General features: G+C 37.9%; 1 protein-coding gene across 1 annotated transcript; it reads left to right on the top strand.

Moving 5' to 3' along the window:
- Positions 1-9,467: 9,467 nt before the first annotated feature.
- On the top strand, positions 9,468-11,096 carry arl4cb (ADP-ribosylation factor-like 4Cb). The gene has a single exon (XM_067445000.1). The coding sequence runs from the start codon at positions 9,864-9,866 to the stop codon at positions 10,440-10,442; it is 579 nt and encodes a 192-aa protein (XP_067301101.1). The 5' UTR covers positions 9,468-9,863; the 3' UTR covers positions 10,443-11,096.
- The last annotated feature ends 8,408 nt before the right edge of the window (positions 11,097-19,504 follow it).

Raw genomic sequence — 19,504 nt, 5'->3', positions numbered from 1 at the left:
TTTAAATTTTTATTTTAATTCCACTATATATATATATATATATATATATATATATATATATATATATATATATATATATATATATAAATATATATATATATATATATATATATATATATATAATAACAGGAAGCAGTCGTTAAAAAGTGATGAGAATACAATAAAAGGTGGTTATACTGCTAAACTGTTAAAAAAAAAAAAATCTTAAATTGTTCTGCCTTTGTGAGTCCATGTTATAATGTTTTGCCCTCGCACGCAGTGAAAAAACAAGTGATAAACTCCTTATAAAACCTTTGTTTAAGGGCATGTCAAAGTAGCCAGCAGGCAGGCATTATGCAAATTTGTTACATGGTATAATGGCAAGGCTTTAGGCTTTCCAAAAGAAAGCAATAAGCCCCTTTGACCCTTTTGTTTGTACAATAGTTTTGCTAGCCTTGTGGCAAATTGTACATTGGACCAAATGTGTATTTCATATTTATTTAATACAAAACAAAGGCCTCTATCTTATGGATATGGAAAGCTTCAAATGTAAAATAAGATATAATTGTTAAGATTTTTCTATTACACATTGCATGCTTTTATACTTGTGAATTTTTGTACAAAAGATACCCTTTTACATCAAATGTTTTCACTAATACTTTAATATAGGGCTGTGTGTTTAATCGTAATTGATTTTGGCTTTCAACAATTGTTAATAGAACATAATCGAGGTAAAGCTTTATTATGCTGCTGGCACATTCTGTCCAGCACACCATACTTTCCTTTAGAGTGATGCGCTTTCATTCCTCACTTATAAACCCAAACTTTGAATCCAAATCAGCCAAATAAGTAAGTGTTATAAAATGTTGCTAAATTGTGGGAAGTGTTTGATAATAAACAGTGTTGTTAAAAGCACATTGAGCCATTAAAGAGACACTGCTCCCCAGGTGGCTTTCTGTGTGCGCGCTCCGAGTTGGAGCTGAGTGTGGATAAGTAAATGGGCTTCGGATACGCGCCTAAATGCGTAGAAACACAAAAAAGTTGTCACAATGCCTTTTTGGAGGGTATTTACATAAACACAATGGGTTTTCTTAAGTAAAAGTACACAGTTGAGAAAGAAAATGTGTGTGTAATGGTATATTTGCTTTTAAAGTGACGGTAGCCTAATAAACCTGCTGAAGTCTGTCATTAATGATAATCGAACAACAAATGATAAAGGCAAATCAGTCACTGACCTTGACTGAATAACTTAAGGAGCTTTAATAGGGATTCATCTACTTACTATATATGTGTGTACAGTAAGACTATGCAGTGTTATATACAGTGTATTTACATTTAATTGTTCAAGTTTTTGTTGTAGGCTATTACTTATCTGAATACCACTGATAGAACGCTACATCTTCCTGAAAATGTATTTAATTTGGGTTGTCTGCTCTGTCTGTCATGGTTATTCTGTTATATTTATTTGTCCATTCTGTTTGTAATTAGTTTATTTGTTCTTATCGAATTGCTGACTGTGTTGTCTTCTGACCTTTTTCTTACATTAGTTAACCTAGTACTAGTTTTTGCTGAAGTATGACAATTGTGAAATTTCACTGATATTTGAAATTACTCATTGTCAAATAAAACTTGTATCGTATCGCCCCGATAACCGTGTTAAATAATCTGCAGGACTGACCAAAAATAATTGTTATTATGATTTTTGCCATAATCCAGCAGCCCTACTGTAACAATTTTTCTGTATGTTGTTTTATGATGATGCCAACAACACTGTTTGCAAACATGTTTTATTTTGCTAAGTGTAAGTGTCTATTGTTTATTAAGGCCTACTTTGATTTTATGGGAAAGTAGCCTAAATATAATATAAACTCAAACACTCACATCAGCACATGTAAGAAAAATCTAATAACTAACTGACAAATAAAAGGTTTACTTACCATTAGTGCGCTGGAGGTGAAGAGCCTTTGACGATTGTATTGTTGTTACTTTATTTCAGCGTGTTTTCTTTTTGTTAATAATTTCCTGTTTAAGGTTTCTGGCTGGACACAGTCCGTTGTACTGCAATTGCCATTTCATTTGCATTTATTCCCCTGAATCCGCTCAAACTGAAATTCAACTTTTTCACCTGAGCTACTATCCCCATTCAGGTGGGTTATGCCATCAGAATGACAAGTCCTTGTGTCGCTGCAAGGATAAGACAGTCCAATTGCTTAGTCACGTTGTCAATATAACTACTCTGGAGGGATTTTCTGATGTAAACTATGCCAAAAGTTTTAATGAAAATTATTGTAAATTGTAGTTTGCACATTAGTGTATGTGAGTTTGAGTGCACGGGGACAAGATTTACATTGGCAGACCATGTCTGTCACATTATGACTATTGGTGTCAAAGCTATGGTTTGGTCTTGGTGTTTGCATCCAGTTTGCATATTTTTGTTTTGTACTAGATCACAACATGTCACGATTTGGTTACACATTTACTGTGCACATTCTGGGAGGATACTGTAGTACTAAAATAAACGATATTAACCTTTCTGCTGAAAATAATGTTTCTTTTATTTCTGTCCATCTGTCCTCAAAGAGCTTATGTTGCAACAAGTTGGCTTGAGGCACATTTGTAAAGGTTAATTGTTTTAATGTTAAACTGGTGTCTGTATTTGTCAAGTCCTTTATATGATGCCTTTGTGTGACAAAAATGCCCTCAGATATACTTGTTGCAGTTGAAGTGTAAGAATGAGCATCATTCTAAGTTCATTTTCTTGCTGTGCCCACTGAGAGTTTTACAAAACTAAAGTATTATGTGCAAATTCCAGTCTTATCACTCCAGCATATTTTTTTCGCACTGCTTGACAGGCTCTCCCAGCAGAAATTGACCAATGTAAACACTCATCACTGTGAGTCTAACAAAAATGTGCTTACATCTGCCCTTACAGACACAGGCATGCAGACAGCATAGTTCATGTCACAAGCCTTTCATCTATTTCATCTGCGCCTTCTCTGACTCTCTGGGGGGACTTCTGACTGTGTGTGTATGAGTGTGTGTGTGCGTGCGTGCATGCGTGCGTGCGTGTGTGTGTGAGCCTGTTTATGTGGTTTATGAGGACACAAATTTGTATAACTACATGGGTATTACACTGGTATTACACTATAAATGTGGTTTATGAGGACATATCAAATGTCCTCATAATTCAAATGGCCTTAAAAACATAGTAAATGATGGTTTTTTTGAGAAAGTAAAAATGCAGAATGTTTCCTGTGATGGGTAGGTTTAGGGGCAGGGGCAGTGTAAGGGGATAGAAAATACGGTTTGTACAGTATAAAATCAATTACGCCTATGGAGAGTCCCTGTAAACCACATAGACCAACGTGTGTGTGTATGTGTGTGTGTGTGTGTGTGTGTGTGTGTGTGTGTGTGTGTGTGTGTGTGTGTGTGTGTGTGTGTGTGTGTGTGTGTGTGTGTGTGTGTGTGTGTGTGTGTGTGTGTGTGTGTGTGTGTGTGTGTTTCTGTCCCGGTGCGGACTTCAACCTCACTGCACACTCATGGGGACTCGTGTCACCGTAGAGACCTAAATTGAGGTCCCCATGAGGAAACAAGCTTATAAAGCATACAGAATGAGTTTGTACAGTATAAAAACCATGACATCTATGGAGAGTCCCCACAAAGATTGTACCAGACAAGATATTCCAAAGATACAGCCAAGCGTCTTTTTATGAATGTCTGCGTTTGCTGTGATATGCCATAAATAAACTCTATTCCTCACTGAGTCAGTGAGCACTAGAGTAGTTTTCTCCTCAGTCCTGCTGAGGAAGACAAAGACAAATGACTTCAGTAGATTGCTTAATTTTTCTTTCTCTTCATGCTAAGGCTAATAAAATGTGTTTTTAAAAACCCTTGTGTATAAATAGTATATTTGTGTACAACTTCAATTACAGTCCATGAGTGAAATGGACATAGACTGGACATCTTGAATAAGAATGGACATCTTGAATAAGAATGGACATCTTGAATGGAATGGACATCTTGAGTAATTCTACTGCCTAAATAGGTAAATGGGTAATTACAAAATAAGGCCAATTCTCCTTCCCAGTCATTTCTCCTCTAACATTTCATCACACATCTACCACCTAGTGGACAAACAGTTGATAAGCCTAAGGTTTAGGAGAGAACAGGACACCACCTAACACTTTTTGACATTCTCAGTTTGTGTAAATTCACTGGGGTTCAGTGTATTTATTTTTTCCCTCACATTAATTTCACACGTGTCTAGTACAATTATGTGGTTTTGTTTCAATAATACAGTGTATACTTTTGTCTTTATTTACCCCAAAAGAATGGAAGTGAAATGTGACAACATGCCCCATTGGTGGGGTACATTGTAACATGTAAGGAGCACATTGTAACATGACCAAATGACAGCTTAAAATGTGATCTAATCTAATAAAAATATACACGACAAACTAAAATATTTTTTTCAATAAAAAACAATTATTACTTTTGTCATATAAAATAATGGGATTTTTTTATCATTAAAAAATTAATAATTTTCTATACAGCATATAGCTAGTTAAAAATAATAATAAAAGATTTCTAAACATTGACTCTCAGTCTTTATTCAGCTTTTTCTCATGGTTTCTCAATAGAATTCATAAAAGTATATCATAACGTATATGTTTCTATAGTAGCTCATTGTAGCGCAGTGTTAGAACTTGCCCCACCTGCGCAACTGGGATTTAAACCTGGCTTGTGTCTTCTGCTGGTTAGATCACCATTAAAGAACTATCTCAACTTTTAAATTATTAACTTTTAAATTATATTGAGTAAGAAATTAACTTTTGCTATGGTTAATTACATGTTAGTGATATCTTCTCAATTAATTTTGGCACATTTTTTCTCATATAGCCTAGTGAAACTAGTAGCCTAAGTCATGCTGGCATGTGTGGAAAGTTTTAAACCATGTGTGTTACAACTACCCTGAGTTAGGTTGTGCCCCGCGCTCCCCTACTCTGTAAATACAATCTCTTGACACACAGACTGTAGCCTAAACCATATCTGAGTTGTTCAAAATAAGTAGCAATGATTGTATGATAACCTAATTAAACTTCAAATTAAATTGACATTAATGATCATCATATATGTAAAATAAGCTATTGTCATGTTTGTCCTGGTTTCTGTAGCCGAGATTAGTAGCCTAGGTCTAATAAAAATTTGGAAAATGCTTTTAACCTTTTAGTCTATAGTTTGCCATTCCAGTGCTCCTTTTCTTAATAATAATTTGCACTGATCTGTTCAAATAGCCTACTTTGGCCTAAGGATTTGTCAACCATTTTAGTAAGAACTTTAGACAAAATTTAGATTAGCCTATTTAATACAACGCATCCATTAAAAGCGTCACATTGCTTGTGTTTTTAGGGTCTCGGAGACCCCAGTTATACAATGCAACCTGAATCCTGACTGAAAATTCCTTTTTATGGAACGTGTTTTCAATTTGAAAGGCTGGGTTTTGAGAAACACTCTGTACCTACTATAACTGTACCTACTATAAACGGCAGGTGGCGCAATATACCAACAATAACAATAGCCACGGTGTAACTTCAATGTAGCCTAACTGAAATGATCTCGTTTGAGAAAATGTTTTTGCCAGACGAATTACCAATGACATTAATCACTCTAAGAGTTAGCAAGCTAGAGTTTAATAATTCAAATTATTGAAATATTAATATCTTATTTCAATGATTTCAAGGGAATGTTAGGGTAAACAAACGTCTTGTTTAGCCAGGACATGTCCTGTTTTCAAGTCCTGTCCTGGCCCTAATATAACAATTTTCTATCCATGGAGCATACTTTAAATGTATTGGAATTAATAAGGAATCTTTGATTAAACTTCCAGTATCATTTGAATATCTCATTGCCGGGCCGATCAGTGTCCTGGTTTTCGGTAATCAAAATATGCTAACCCTAGGGAATGTCGAAATACGTGTCTAAATTGTTCTTCCTAACGTGTTTTTGGACAGCGTACGATACAACGTTTTTGACTCACCTCGGTTTCTTTACGAATGCCACACATCCTCCATGAAAACTAGAAATAACCTGTGTCCTGTGCACAGACAGCTGAGGGAGGTTGTGTGGAAAACCATTTTTACATTTAATCCTTTAAAGGGTAGTTCATAGCCTGACAAGCCAGACCCACATCAAGATGTTTGGTCTGGAAACTCACCATTGACAGGGCTCAATCCGAGGAGCGGGATAAACGGTTGTCTTTCAAACTCCCTCTGCACGCCGTGCACGCAATTGGATATCGCTACAACCAACCAGAGCAACGAAGGTGAAGCAGAGCTCGTTGACAGATAAAACTTTCGACGTATCCGGTCGGCAAAACTCAGAACACATCTTCCCTTCTTAAGAATGACTTCAGTGCCGTTCTTTGTTCTTTTCTCAGAGAAACGCTCCAAGTCTTTCAGATTCGCGGTCAAAGCTGATTCGAAAGACCGCCGTTCGCCAGTTTCTGTGTTTACTCCGACTCTATACACGATGTGTTTGGCCCGACAAGAGTTTGGCGTTTACAGCTCAGAAGTGAATTGAGAGTTGCTAGACGACACTCACGGGCAGATTCGATTTGCTGCTGGTAGGGTGCGTCTAGATTTCTAGGCTAGTTAGTTCACCTATAAAAGGAAAATTCTGTCATTAAGTACTTACCCTCATATCCTTCGACACCTGTAAGACCTCCGTTCATCTTCGGAACACAAATGAAGATATTTTCGTTAAATCAAATATTTTTCTGATCCTATATTTTTGTTAACATTTAGAAGCATTATGAATCAGTGTATCAATTCATGATTTGGATCACGTGTCAAACCGCCAAACTGCTGAAATCACGTGATTTTGATGATCCGAGTGGAACGGTTCGAAGCTTTGTTTTGAAATTTGCCCATGACTATATAAGTTGTTATTCAGTTTTTTTTGCGGACAAAAACTATTCTTGCCGCTTCATAAAATTATTGTAGAACCACTGTAGTGAGATGGACTTTGTAACGACGTCTTGGGTGCCTTTTATGGGTCTTGAGAGAGAAAAATGTCAATGATGAGATCAGTCTAGGAATGGAGAAAAAATATTACCACTTAGCGCCTCCGGTGGACGTTTCACCCAAAAAGTGCAGGTAAACGTACCTGGAGGTACATATTTCGGGTGTTGCAAAAATGTAGCCAGAGTCACGTATTTCCAATGAGCCTAGGTTGATTTAAATACAGTTACACGAATAGTTGAACGACCTAGTATGGTGACAAAATAAAACGTGGTGCTTTTCTAAGTGGATTAAAAAGGAAAACTATAATGTATGGTGGAATAGCAGTTCTGAGAGTACTTTGACTCGGCGCAGTAAAAATCCTAACGTGTTTAACATGTAAAATCCTCCCTCACATCTCCCCCTTCCTCTCTCATTTCTGTCAATGGGGGGGGGAGGGGGAGATGTGAGGGAGGATGTTTCAGCCGGGACTTTTTACTGCGCCAAGTCGCCGACTCCGTTTTATTACGCTTAGAAAAGCACCACGTTTTATTTTGTGTCACCATACTTGGTTGTTCAGCTATTCGTGTAACTGTATTTAAATAGGGAAACATGGAGGTGTTTGGTCACTTCTAACTTGATCTCTGTTTGGTACCATAGAGAATGAACTGAACTTAGTGGGCTAAGCTAAATGCTATCCGAACGTCTCCGCGCGTCAGAACGATTTATAAGCGCCATCGCTTTATAACATTAAGTTTGAACCACTGCAGACTATTTTAACAATGTCTTTAATACCTTTCTGGACCTTTAAAGTGGCCTTTAAAGTCAGAAAATTATCAGAAATATCCAAATTTGTGTTCCGAAGATAAACAAAGATCTTACGGTTTTGTAACAACAAGATCCCATCATACGTAACCTAGACTTGTGCAAATTGGGGGTAAGAAACATAAGGCCGGCAACACACTGCAAGTGTGGCGTGAGCGTCTCGCCTCTCAGTGTGTCCATTTTTCTTTTGGCTCCCATGTTAACTGGCTAGACCTTGCACATTGCCTGCGTGACGCACATCTCAGGCATGCTCAAGCCGCGCCCAAACCGTGTGCATGCTAGAAATAGAACCAACGCCTATTTTTCAAGCGTTTCTAGGCAAAATAGAATAGGAACCAATGTTTATTTTGACACGAATACATATTAATAAATTACATTTTGGTGTTTGAAAGTCTCTAGTTTAACATAAATGCAGATATAGGCCTAATTGTAATTTTAAAAAATAAACCTAATTGTTGATTTTGAAAAATTGCACCTGTCAATACAGAACGAAATATTCTGTAGCATATTTTGCCGACGATGTATTTGTTGTATCAGTATAGGCTATATATTTTTGTTTAACATTAAGTATAGGCCTTCCCTGTATGTCACTGTGGCAAGAAGTGGTGCGAGGGACCACAAGAGTGGGCCGGTGACGAGTGGTGAGTACCAGCTGCGCGACACACCGGTCTCATCTCGCTGCCAAGTGACGGGAGCATAAAAGGAGGAGCAAAGGCAGTGAAAGAAGAGAGAGGACCAGGCCTGGAATTTATGTTATGTTTTGTTTTTTTGTCACGTTCTGTTGTGTGTGCGGGCAGTCGTCCATGAGGGGCTGGCTGCGTTTTATTATGCGTCTGTATGTGCGGGCAGTCGTCAGTGAGGAACTGCTCGCGGTTTGCTTTTGTTTTGTTTATTTATTTTTAAATTAAAAACTTTGTTGAAAGTTCGCCGGTTCCCGCCTCCTTCCTTCTATCAACAAACCTCGTTACAGTCACCTAGCAGCAGCAGTGCTGCATCAGACACTCTTTTGGTGTGCAAAGAGAAAACCGCACAAAGTCACCATGCGGCTGATACCCAACAGAAATGCCATGCTCACATTACGCTTGCAGTGTGTTGCTGGCTTAACTCTATTAATGATCTTTAAGCTGAAGTGATATATCACTTTTTTCACAGACATATTCTCCATATATTAGAAAGTGTAGCAAATATATTTCCTTTTTGCTGTCAGGAGTGGACGAGGCCTGTCAAGCACAAACTTGCGTGAACGAGCACCAAAGCTCAAAGCAAAATGTAAAATATATATTTTGATAAAATATTTGTTGTTGTTGAAAATATGTGCTATGTTCATGAATTTAAGTAAGTGTTTATGATAACAGTAACTCTAAAATGACTGTATAGGCCTAGCCTAAGATTAGCCTGTGCCTTTTGTTTTTATTTGTTTTTTATTTTTATTATATTATTAAATTAATCTTTTTTTAAATTCAAATAAAAAAAAATAGAAAATGTTTTAAATGTTCCATGTATGCCTACTGTAAAAACAAATAAGTATACTGATAAAGCTAGGTATTTAAAAAAACTTATAGATTACAGTACTAGCAACAAACACGTATACTAGTTTAATGAATACTTGGCTTGCCATATGAGGTTTGTTTTTTTTCTTCTTCAGTTTTCAGATGAAATGCGGGCGGAGTTTCTCCAGTGTGAGGAGCAGCTGCTGCAGGGCCACTGCTGGTTTCCATTCATTATCATACATTCGCTTGTGTCCGTCAGCTCGTGAGTAGAAACGTTCCTGTTATGTCCAAAACCGATTTCTGATCACATTCATTTATTGTTAATGTGGACGACCGCCGGGAGAGACTGAAGACCGAGCCGTCAGGAGGAATTTCAAGCAGTTTGTGGTGGGAATGTTGATGTGAGCTGTTACTGCGGAGACTCTCCGCTCATAGAGGACTGTTTACCGAGCACGAGCTGATCTCACGCGCACTGCAATGATCGCTCCATCACATCCAGTCTGAATTTGGTCTAATCGCTGGTGCCAAAGGGGTCTGCTTTGGATTTACCCCTGCTAACGAGGAGCTCAAAATGGGGAACAGTTTCTCCAATATATCTGCGTTTCAGTCCCTCCATATAGTGATGCTTGGCTTGGATTCCGCAGGGAAAACCACGGTCCTTTACAGACTGAAATTCAACGAGTTTGTCAACACTGTGCCCACAATAGGATTCAACACGGAAAAGATCAAGCTTAGTAATGGCACGGCCAAAGGAATAAGCTGTCATTTTTGGGACGTTGGTGGGCAGGAGAAACTCCGGCCCTTATGGAAGTCTTACAGTAGGTGCACGGATGGCATTATTTATGTGGTGGACTCTGTAGACGTGGATCGACTGGAAGAGGCCAAGACAGAGCTCCATAAAGTGACCAAATTTGCTGAAAACCAAGGAACACCGCTTTTAGTCATAGCTAATAAACAGGATCTGCCAAAATCTCTGTCTGTGACTGACATAGAGAAGCAGCTTGCGCTTCAGGAGCTCACGCCAGCCACTACATACCACATCCAACCGGCCTGTGCCATCATCGGTGAGGGGCTTCACGAAGGCATGGACAAACTGTACGAAATGATAGTCAAACGACGAAAAAGCCTCAAACAGAAGAAGAAGCGATAACTCTCTTAAGCCTGAACCTGCCTTTTTTCATTGCTGATGGCCTGAGTCATTGGGTTTGCCATTTCAACATTGCATTATGTTGACATTCATCTTGAATGGTTGGTTGTTCTCGAGCTGGATTTATGTTGCATGTGATCGTGATGGCGAAGGTGAACCAAAAAAAAATGGAAATGATTTGTTTAATATAAAGGGCTGGTCCCAATTAAGCTGCCATTTATTTGCATAGCCTGGTCATCAGTTTGAAGGAGTTCTCTATGAAGCACTGTGAAAAATGCTGTAACATTTCATGGAATGCTTGATATCTTATTTTGACTCTTATGGAACAGAGTGAACTTCTAAGAACATTGTTGGGAACTGTAGCTTCAAAATCCCAGAAGGAAATTGGGCTTCGAGGACCTTGTAATTCACGACAGTCGTAACCTCACAGGGCCTGAGTGAGTATGAGGCCTCGTGAAGATACAGGAACTCTCAAGAACACAAGTGATGGACAGGGCATTGCCTGCAACACGCTCCACCTCTAAGCACTTTTTTTCTTACCAAGATAGTAGTGTACAACACTGTAGATCAGATATTAGACTGTCAGTGTATTACAGAGTCAAAACGAAACCTGAAGTATTTTTCAATTAAAATGTGTTAAAGCAAACATCTTCTCTCATGTTCTTTGTCATGGTAATCTGAGGAGACATGGTGAGGTCAGCTGTATCAATAAATCTCTCGCCTCGTTTTTTTTCTTTTTTTTTTCAAAGAAACAGTGATTATACTGTCTTAATCTTTTGTAGATTCTAGATATCTAGATTCAATGGAAATTCCACTTTGGGCTTTTTTAGTCTTTAGAAGTTTTAGATACTTTGAAAGTAGCCACACTGATACATTGTCTATCTATAAATGATAATTGATATTCCTAGTTTATTAATGGACAGCCAAGTTTGAATTGGCTGTCCATTAATTCCACATGCAATTCCACATGCAACTCTCGGGACTTAAAGAATATTTACCAAAAGCACACTTTAACTGAACAAAAAGCCATGAATTGGGTTGACAAATTAATTGTTATCCTGCACTATTATCCTCATGTATCTTAAGGTTTCCTACAAACACCCACACATAGACGCTTTTAAAAAATTTTTTTTTTTTTTTTACAAATAGTGTATATTTGGATACCTATACTCTTTTTTTTTAATATATATTAGCTTAAGAGAAAAAGCCCCCTTTCCAGTCATGCCATGCTGACAATGGAGTCTTTCTATCCCATTTAACTCTAAGGTTTCATCCCAAGAGAGAAGAGATGGTCAGTCAGAAACCCCCATATAAGAAACCTGTCTACAGCCACAATTATACCGAAATTATGCAGTTTTACCTGAAACTGGCTTTTAGTTATATTCTTCAGGAAGTAATTATACTGTGTGTGTGTGTGTGTGTGTGTGTGTGTGTGTGTGTGTGTGTGTGTGTGTGTGTGTGTGTGTGTGTGTGTGTGTGTGTGTGTGTGCGTGTGTGTGCGTGTGTGTGTGTGTGTTTCTTTTTTTTATGGTCTTCACTCATCAAAATTTCCATAAAGTCACTCTAAATGAAAGTATAATGCGTTTTGTTACTAACTGTGAAAAATTAAGATAACGTTTCATAATTGTTAGAGAATGTACCTGATAAGAGTCATTATCTTAACTTGACAGGCGAGATGATAAGACTCACTATACATGAAACTTTGATGAAGATCAGGTTTCACATGAGGCTTTTGTGGAGACAGAAGGCAATTCCCTGTGTAGCTCTAAATGGACAGCAGAAGATGATGCCATAATGAGGTCATGAAGGCAATCTTTACATTTGTCATGTCTTATGAAGACTAGTTCTTAATAATTAACTTTCCATGATAAGTTCAGCATGTTATTTCGCAAAAGTTGTTTTAGGCTATTTAACATAATCCATGGATGTGAGGAATATTGACATGAAAATGTAAAATATAAAATGTATAATTGTTTACATTCAGGTCAATTTAGGGTCAACAAAAACTCAAATCTCTCAATCTTCTGTCGGAAACTGTTTCAGCCAAGATGTATTTTTAACAGATTCTCTCTTGGTCACACGATGAAACTGTAGCGGAATTTCCTCTAAAGATAGAAATGGTGACAAAAATTAGCAACTGTTGAGTCAGGAAAATCTTTTTTAAAATTGCAACAGAGCATTTTAATGTTTCCATACTGCAGTCCTTGCATTTTTGCATTGCTATTCTGAATATGTTGGAAGTAAAAGTGTTAAGTTGATTGTTCTGGTTATGATTTGAAGCAAAAAATACAGAACTGTCCAAATCAGGATAAACCTAAAAATTGTTAAAGAACATTTGAGATTTTGTGACTGTATGTTGTAAATATGTTTTAAATTGTGTGTGTTCCTCCAACTGTGGAACATGCTGATGGTCTGTTTTCTCAGCTGCGTTTTGGGCTTCTGTTGGCTTTTTATTGTGTTGAAAGTTTGACTTTATACCATGCTTTATACATATTAGGCGGCCCATCTTAGCTCTGTGTGAGAACCAAATGTTGCCCTCCTGTCAATCAAATGCACACCTCTGGCCTTGTATGTGTAAATTGTGCAAGAGACTGAAGGTGCCTGAAAGAAAGGAAAGTGTGAGATTTGAGTGAAAAATCTACGGAGGAGGGGAAAGCTGTTTACATTTCCCTCAAGAGGGGGATGGGGACTGAGACACATAATGGTGAGTGTCTGTGTCGGGGGCAAGGGTGGGTGTATATCTCCAGGTTCCTTGAGGGAATAGTACAACAGAAAGCAGAAACCTTCAGTAAATGGCTGCAAATCAATGCCTGTGTCCTCCCTCTCACGGGAGAGAGAAGTACAGCATGAGACCCACAACCCCCCTCCATGACCATCAGGTCAGTGTTACCACGAAACAAGTATCATGAAGCATTTAGCATTTATATTTCTAATGCATTAATATCAAAAAGTCTGAGCATGCAACAACAATGAAAAGAAAAAAACAGATTTCAGACCTCTTATTTTGCCCATTACCTTATCTTGCCCTGCGGATTGGACTCCATTAGATCTAGGGTCAGGACACCGTCCTTTTCCCAGCATGCTTGGCTGCACATGCAGACTTCTATATATATATATATATATATATATATATATATATATTCGTATGTGTAATTAGTGACAATTTGGCACTGGGATTGGTTTGCTCTTTGAAGCTCATTCTGGACTTGCTATCATAGCATATCATAGTAAAATGTAGGCTTAAACCTGCTCTTGAGCATCTTATTTCATGGAAACAGGATTAGATTGCATCTTTTTAAGCGTTGTGGAAACTTGATACTTTATTACAAGAGTTCCTTACTGAATCTGGGGCAATAATAATTTAAAATAATAATAATATAATAATATAAAACTTATTTGAAAATATTTTTATAATGTTGTGTATAATACTATAGAGACAGCCACTTCATTGAGAGATTTATTTGTTGTGAAATAATTACTTTATCATTTTATTTGAGTTTTACCAGTGCTGTACAGTTAATCTGGGCGAGCATTAATTTGGGTGATGACTGAAATTATAGGAGTGGCTTGATATGGCACAGGCGATGCAGATAATTTGATCTTGACCTTTAAGAAACTTTAATTAATACTATCACGTAACAAATCTCTTTCAAATTGAATTAAAAAATAAATTAATTGTTAATTACAACATTGAAATACAAATGTAAAGGGTGTATACATTCTATAAAATTGTGAATATAAATAATTGGGAATCATGTTTTGTTTTGTTTTTTTCAAAACAGTGCACATTTATACTGCGGAAAGAGGCAAACGCCACAGGGGAATACCGTTGGGGTGTACATAATCTGCAACAATGCTTTAGGTAGGTGGTACGTGTAAAAGTAACATCCACATGGATGGCAGGACCAAAGGTTTCACAGCAGAGCATTGCCCAAATCATCACACTGCCTCCACCAGTTTGCCTTCTTCCTATAGTGCATCCTGATGCCATGTGTTCTCCAGGTAAGCGATGCAGATGCACCTGGCCATCCATGTGATGTAAAAAAAAAAAAAAAAAATGATTCATCAGACCAGGCTACCTTGTTCCATTGCTTTGTGGTCCAGTTCTGATGATCACGTGCCCAAAGTTGGTGCTTTCGGCAGTGGACAGGGCTCAGCATGGGCACCCTGACTGGTCTCCGGCTATGCAGGCCCATACGCAACAAACTGCAATGCACTGTTTATTCTGACACTTTCTATCAGAACCAGCATTAACTTCTTGAGCTACAGTAGCTTGTCTGTTTGTTCAAACCACACAGGCCAGCCTTCACTCCCCATGTGCATCAATGAGCCTTGGCGCCCATGACCCTGTCGCCAGTTCATCACTGTTCCTTCCTTGGACCACTGTTGATAGATACTGACCACTGCAGACTGGGAACACCCCACAAGAGCTGCAGGTTTTAGATGATCTGACCCAGTCATATAGCTATCACATTTTGTCCCTTGTCAAACTCACTCAAATCCTTACGCTTGTCCATTTTTCTATGATTTCTAGGACAAAATGTTCAAATGTTGCCTAATATGTGTTATTACCTTGAAATAATATTATGCCTGATCAGTACATTATCATGCTTACATTATCATGCTTACTGTAGGCTTCAGAGAAAGAGGCTTCTGGAACAAGCCCCCCTCCCCCACACAAACAAATTCAACATAATTAATCTATGAGAAACAACGTGTGAAAACAAAATCTAAATTACATCGCATCAGCAGTCATGTAGAGACAAATTAATTAGGTCTTTAATCTAACGACAAAGGCCAGCTGTCAGACTCAGAATAAACAAACAGGCGTTTGACATCAGCAGACCACTGGAACTCATGAGCAGAAGTGAACTAAAGATCCACACGGCCCCCAGGAAAATAGAGCAATGAAGAAAAGATCCATGAAACATGACTTTATTCTTTATTCAGAAAGCTGAATATGAAATATTAGCTTACGTACACCTTTAAGCTTCAGGAATAAAAGGCTTTTGAAAGGCTTCCCTCTCTTATGCCTTGACTTTGTATCATCGTAACAGAAACCACAAATGGATGTTTGATAAGTGTGAAACAGCAGCTACACCCAACAGACTTTTTGTTCTGGAGAGAAATCTGGGTCACACCCACCTCTTCTACTGTTTTATGCTTTAAGATCATTATACAATAATTTAATTGTTTGTGCTTATAACGTTGGGACATTAGAGAATTCATGATTAAGCTGAAAGTATATGTGATTTGATAACATGAACCACTTGGGATAATAACATAGGAAAATTTCATCGTTAAGCTAAATCAGCATTACATTTTGTTAATGTTGATTACAGCAAAACATTGATATGTCTCTCCTTTTATTTTAAAAGAAAAATAGCACAAAACTGGATAGGCACTTACAATGGAAGTCAATGGGGCCAGTCAGTAAACATTAAAATACTCTCTGTTTAAGCAGTATAGCCACAATAAAATACACTTACTAACCTTTTATTTGTACAGCATTATCTAAATATAAAATGTTGATGCTCTTGCCATGACATAAAGCGTAAAAGTGTAAAAATAGATTTTTTTTTTTTTTTTTTTGGGGGGTAATCAACATTATGCCATACATTCTGTTTATTGAACTTTAAAGTAAAGCTTCATATCTCTGTAATATTAGTTTTAGCAGATAATGTTGAAGAACATCATAATTACACTGCAGATATGCAACAGACACATGCTTATCATTTATATGATTTAATTGATTTATACTGCTACTTAATGCAGACATTTAAATGCCACCTCTTTCCTTGAGAACACGAGACGGCCACTGAAGTGAAAATGATTTCCGCCTTTAATTCTCAGCGGCCCAAGCTGGGGAAGTCCATTCAGATGGAAATGGAGAGACTTTGAGTTGCCCTGCTCTCTATTGTTCCCCCTCTCTCTCTCTCTCTCTCTCTCTCTCTCTCTCTCTCTCTCTCTCTCTCTCTCTCTCTCTCTCTCTCTCTTTCTGTCCCACCCTTTCTGTCCCACCCTATCTGATTCTTGTTCCACATGTGCCCCTGCTCTACTGAACCAAACACAGCAACACAGTTCATATTTTGAAGCGCAATTGCTGAATATTTCCTTTACACTGAGACTAAAATAGATGTCTGTAATTCTCTGTTTTTTTAACTCATAGGTTATACAGTACAAATGTGTGTATGTGCTATTAAAAGTTCCTGAATTGAATTTTTATTGTGTAACTAGAACTTCCTGCTTTTTACCTCTCTTTCATTCAGTAATACAAACGCATTACACAATGAACGTGGAAAGCCCTGTGCAAAGACACGAGGGCCTGCTTTTCATTAGATGTTTACCCTGTTGAATGGTCCAATCTCGTATGTTTTAGTTATCAAATGCCTTGTAATAAAATGTCACGAATCGCTAACTTTCACTTACTCAAGCGATATTGTGCATATTTTAAGATCTTAACATCCTAATAATAAGGTACACTACTATTCAAAAGTTTATACAAAAATACAGTAAAACAGTAATATTGTGAAAATAAAATTTAAACAACCATTTTCTATTTGAATATATTTTAAAATGTAATTTAATCTTGAGATAGTAAAGCAGAATTTTCAGCATCATTACTCGTCTTCGGTGTAACATGATTGTTCAGAAATCATTCTGTTGATTTTTTTTTATGAATGAAAAGTTAAATTAAAAGCATTGATTTTAATTTATTATTATATTTTTTGTTTAAAAAAAAAGTCTTTACTGTCACTTTTGATCAATCAATTGAATGCGTCCTTATGGAATAAAAGTATATATATTTTTCTTATCTTAATCCAAACTTGTAAACAGTAGTGTATATCTGAATTGCTTGCTTAAAAGGTGTTAATAGTTAGCCTAGAAATCTAGACGCACCCTAGCGGCAGCAAATGTAATCTGTCGCGAGTGTCGTCTGGCAACTCTCAATACACGTCTGACCGTGGAGATCCACTTTTGCGATGTTGTGACGCTTCCCCTCATTTGTGCGTTCAAATTGGTTCAGATGCGGCGCTGCCTTCCCAGAATGCTATGCGGGCGTCACCCTTGACGTCACCCATAGGAATAAAGTGGAGCGCGGCGCAAGCACAGACAAGTGGATCTGTGCCTTGAGCTGTAAAAGCCAAACTCTGGTCGGGCCAATCACATCGTGCATAGAGTCGGTGGGAGGGGCTTAACATAATGATGGCCGAGTTGCGTTTGCGTGCTTCTAGTAATCACAGAAGCTGCCGAACGGCGGCGGTCTTTCGAATCAGCTTTGACCGCGACTCTGAAAGACTTGGAGTTTAGCTTTTCTCTGAGAAAAGAACAAAGAACAGCACTGAAGTCATTCTTAAGAAAGGAAGATATGTTCGGAGTTTCCCGACTGGATACGGCGAAAGTTTAATCTGTCAACTAGCTCCACTAGTTGCTCTGGTTGGTTGTAGCGCTATCCTATCGCGTGCAGAGGGAGTTTGGAAGACAACTGTTTATCCCGCTCGATTGAGCTGTCAATGGTGAGTTTCCAGACCAAACATCTTGATGTGGGTCTGGCTTGTCAGGCTAGTTAATAGTCACAAATCATTCAAAATCTCAGGTATAATGTTGCGAAGGAAGTGCAAAGGAAATTGCAAAATTTGGAAACTTCTCATGGATGACACAGATACAATAACGTGTTGCAACCAAGTTCTCTGTACACGATTGTTTGAAATAGGGAAACGACTTGACCTAACATATAATCCCGACAGACTAGATGTGAGAACACTAGAAAGGTATTTTAGGTTATGACTCAAGACATCTCCCTAAAACGTCAGCACTTCATTTTGCACCGGAAAATCTTTTTTTTTTTTTTTTTTTTACCAAAACCACCATTGTTTAGGTGGGGTGATAAACACCTGTTTGCATGCCTGTTAAATCTTCTTGACCTGAAGATTCTTTCAGACATTTTAAACACACACACACACACACACACACACACACACACACAGAAAACCTGTATTTCTTCTTTGGTTTATAGCTGAGGCTGTATAGAGTATTTTGAGTAGACCAGTATAACATGTTATGTAACATAATGAATATATAGAATAGCACAGCTTCCTTTCATTAACAGGCTCTCCTGGTTGTCTTGCCCTGAGCTTACTGTAGCCACTCAGAGCCACATGACTAATAATGTACAAAGTGTTCATCTTCTTCTTGGAACTATAAAATCTGGATTTTGGTTAAGGAGGGGGATGGTCAGAGATCTGCACAAAAATGCCACTTACTTGGGGGTTGTAGGCCAAGTCGCATTATTTGCTCAGCAGAGACTTTTTGTGAAAAGTGTCACAGGTCAAAGGTTAAAGTTCTACGACTCCATGCATGGTTGAGCAAACAAACCAGCGTTGGGTGCAGCAGTCACACTAACGCATGAAGGAAAGACAGAGCCATGGCATTCTGGAAAAAAATCATTATTTGTTAAGATAACGAGACTCTGCTTTAAAGAAGTACAAGAATGAAAGACAAATTAGAAACACAAAAGAGTTAATCAGGGAATGTAATGTATTTTGTACTGAGTGGTTAAAAGGTTTGAGTTAAGTCAATTTTAGTTTAAGACCAAATAATAAAAAAAACGTCTGTTTTCATAACATAAATAGAATGTATGTTCGCATTCATCTATATAATTTAAAACTTCCAGTTTTCAACACTAACGGAAAATTTGCACTGCACTGACAGATGGCAACAGACACTTTGTCGGGTTTTGTGGGATCAGTGTGTTATCCCTGTCGGAGTCTGTTGGTGTTTGTGAGATTGTTTTCGCTGATTGAACATGCTGAATGCTTAGATTGTCTGAAAAATGACGCTCTGTAAACTAGTGACTGTCAGCGTTGCTCTGTGTCTGTCGGCGCAGTGTGAATTGGCCTATACAGGGGGGCACAATCCTGTTCTTGGAGAGCTGCCTTCCTGCAAAGTTCAGCTCCATCTGAGATCTTCAGAACACTTGGGAACTTTGGTGTGTTGGATTAGGGTTGGGTCTGAACTCTGTTGGTATATGGGGGGATTTCGGACACAGCCACAATCTTATCAAG

This window comes from Pseudorasbora parva, chromosome 5 (genome assembly GCF_024679245.1).
Source record: "Pseudorasbora parva isolate DD20220531a chromosome 5, ASM2467924v1, whole genome shotgun sequence".
Lineage (NCBI taxonomy): Eukaryota > Metazoa > Chordata > Actinopteri > Cypriniformes > Gobionidae > Pseudorasbora > Pseudorasbora parva.
Note: the sequence above shows the minus strand (reverse complement) of the source record. Positions and strands in the feature narration are given on the sequence as shown.

Excerpts from the sequence above, each read along its gene's own strand:
- arl4cb (XM_067445000.1), top strand. The coding sequence starts at position 9,864 with ATGGGGAACAGTTTCTCCAATATATCTGCGTTTCAGTCCCTCCATATA.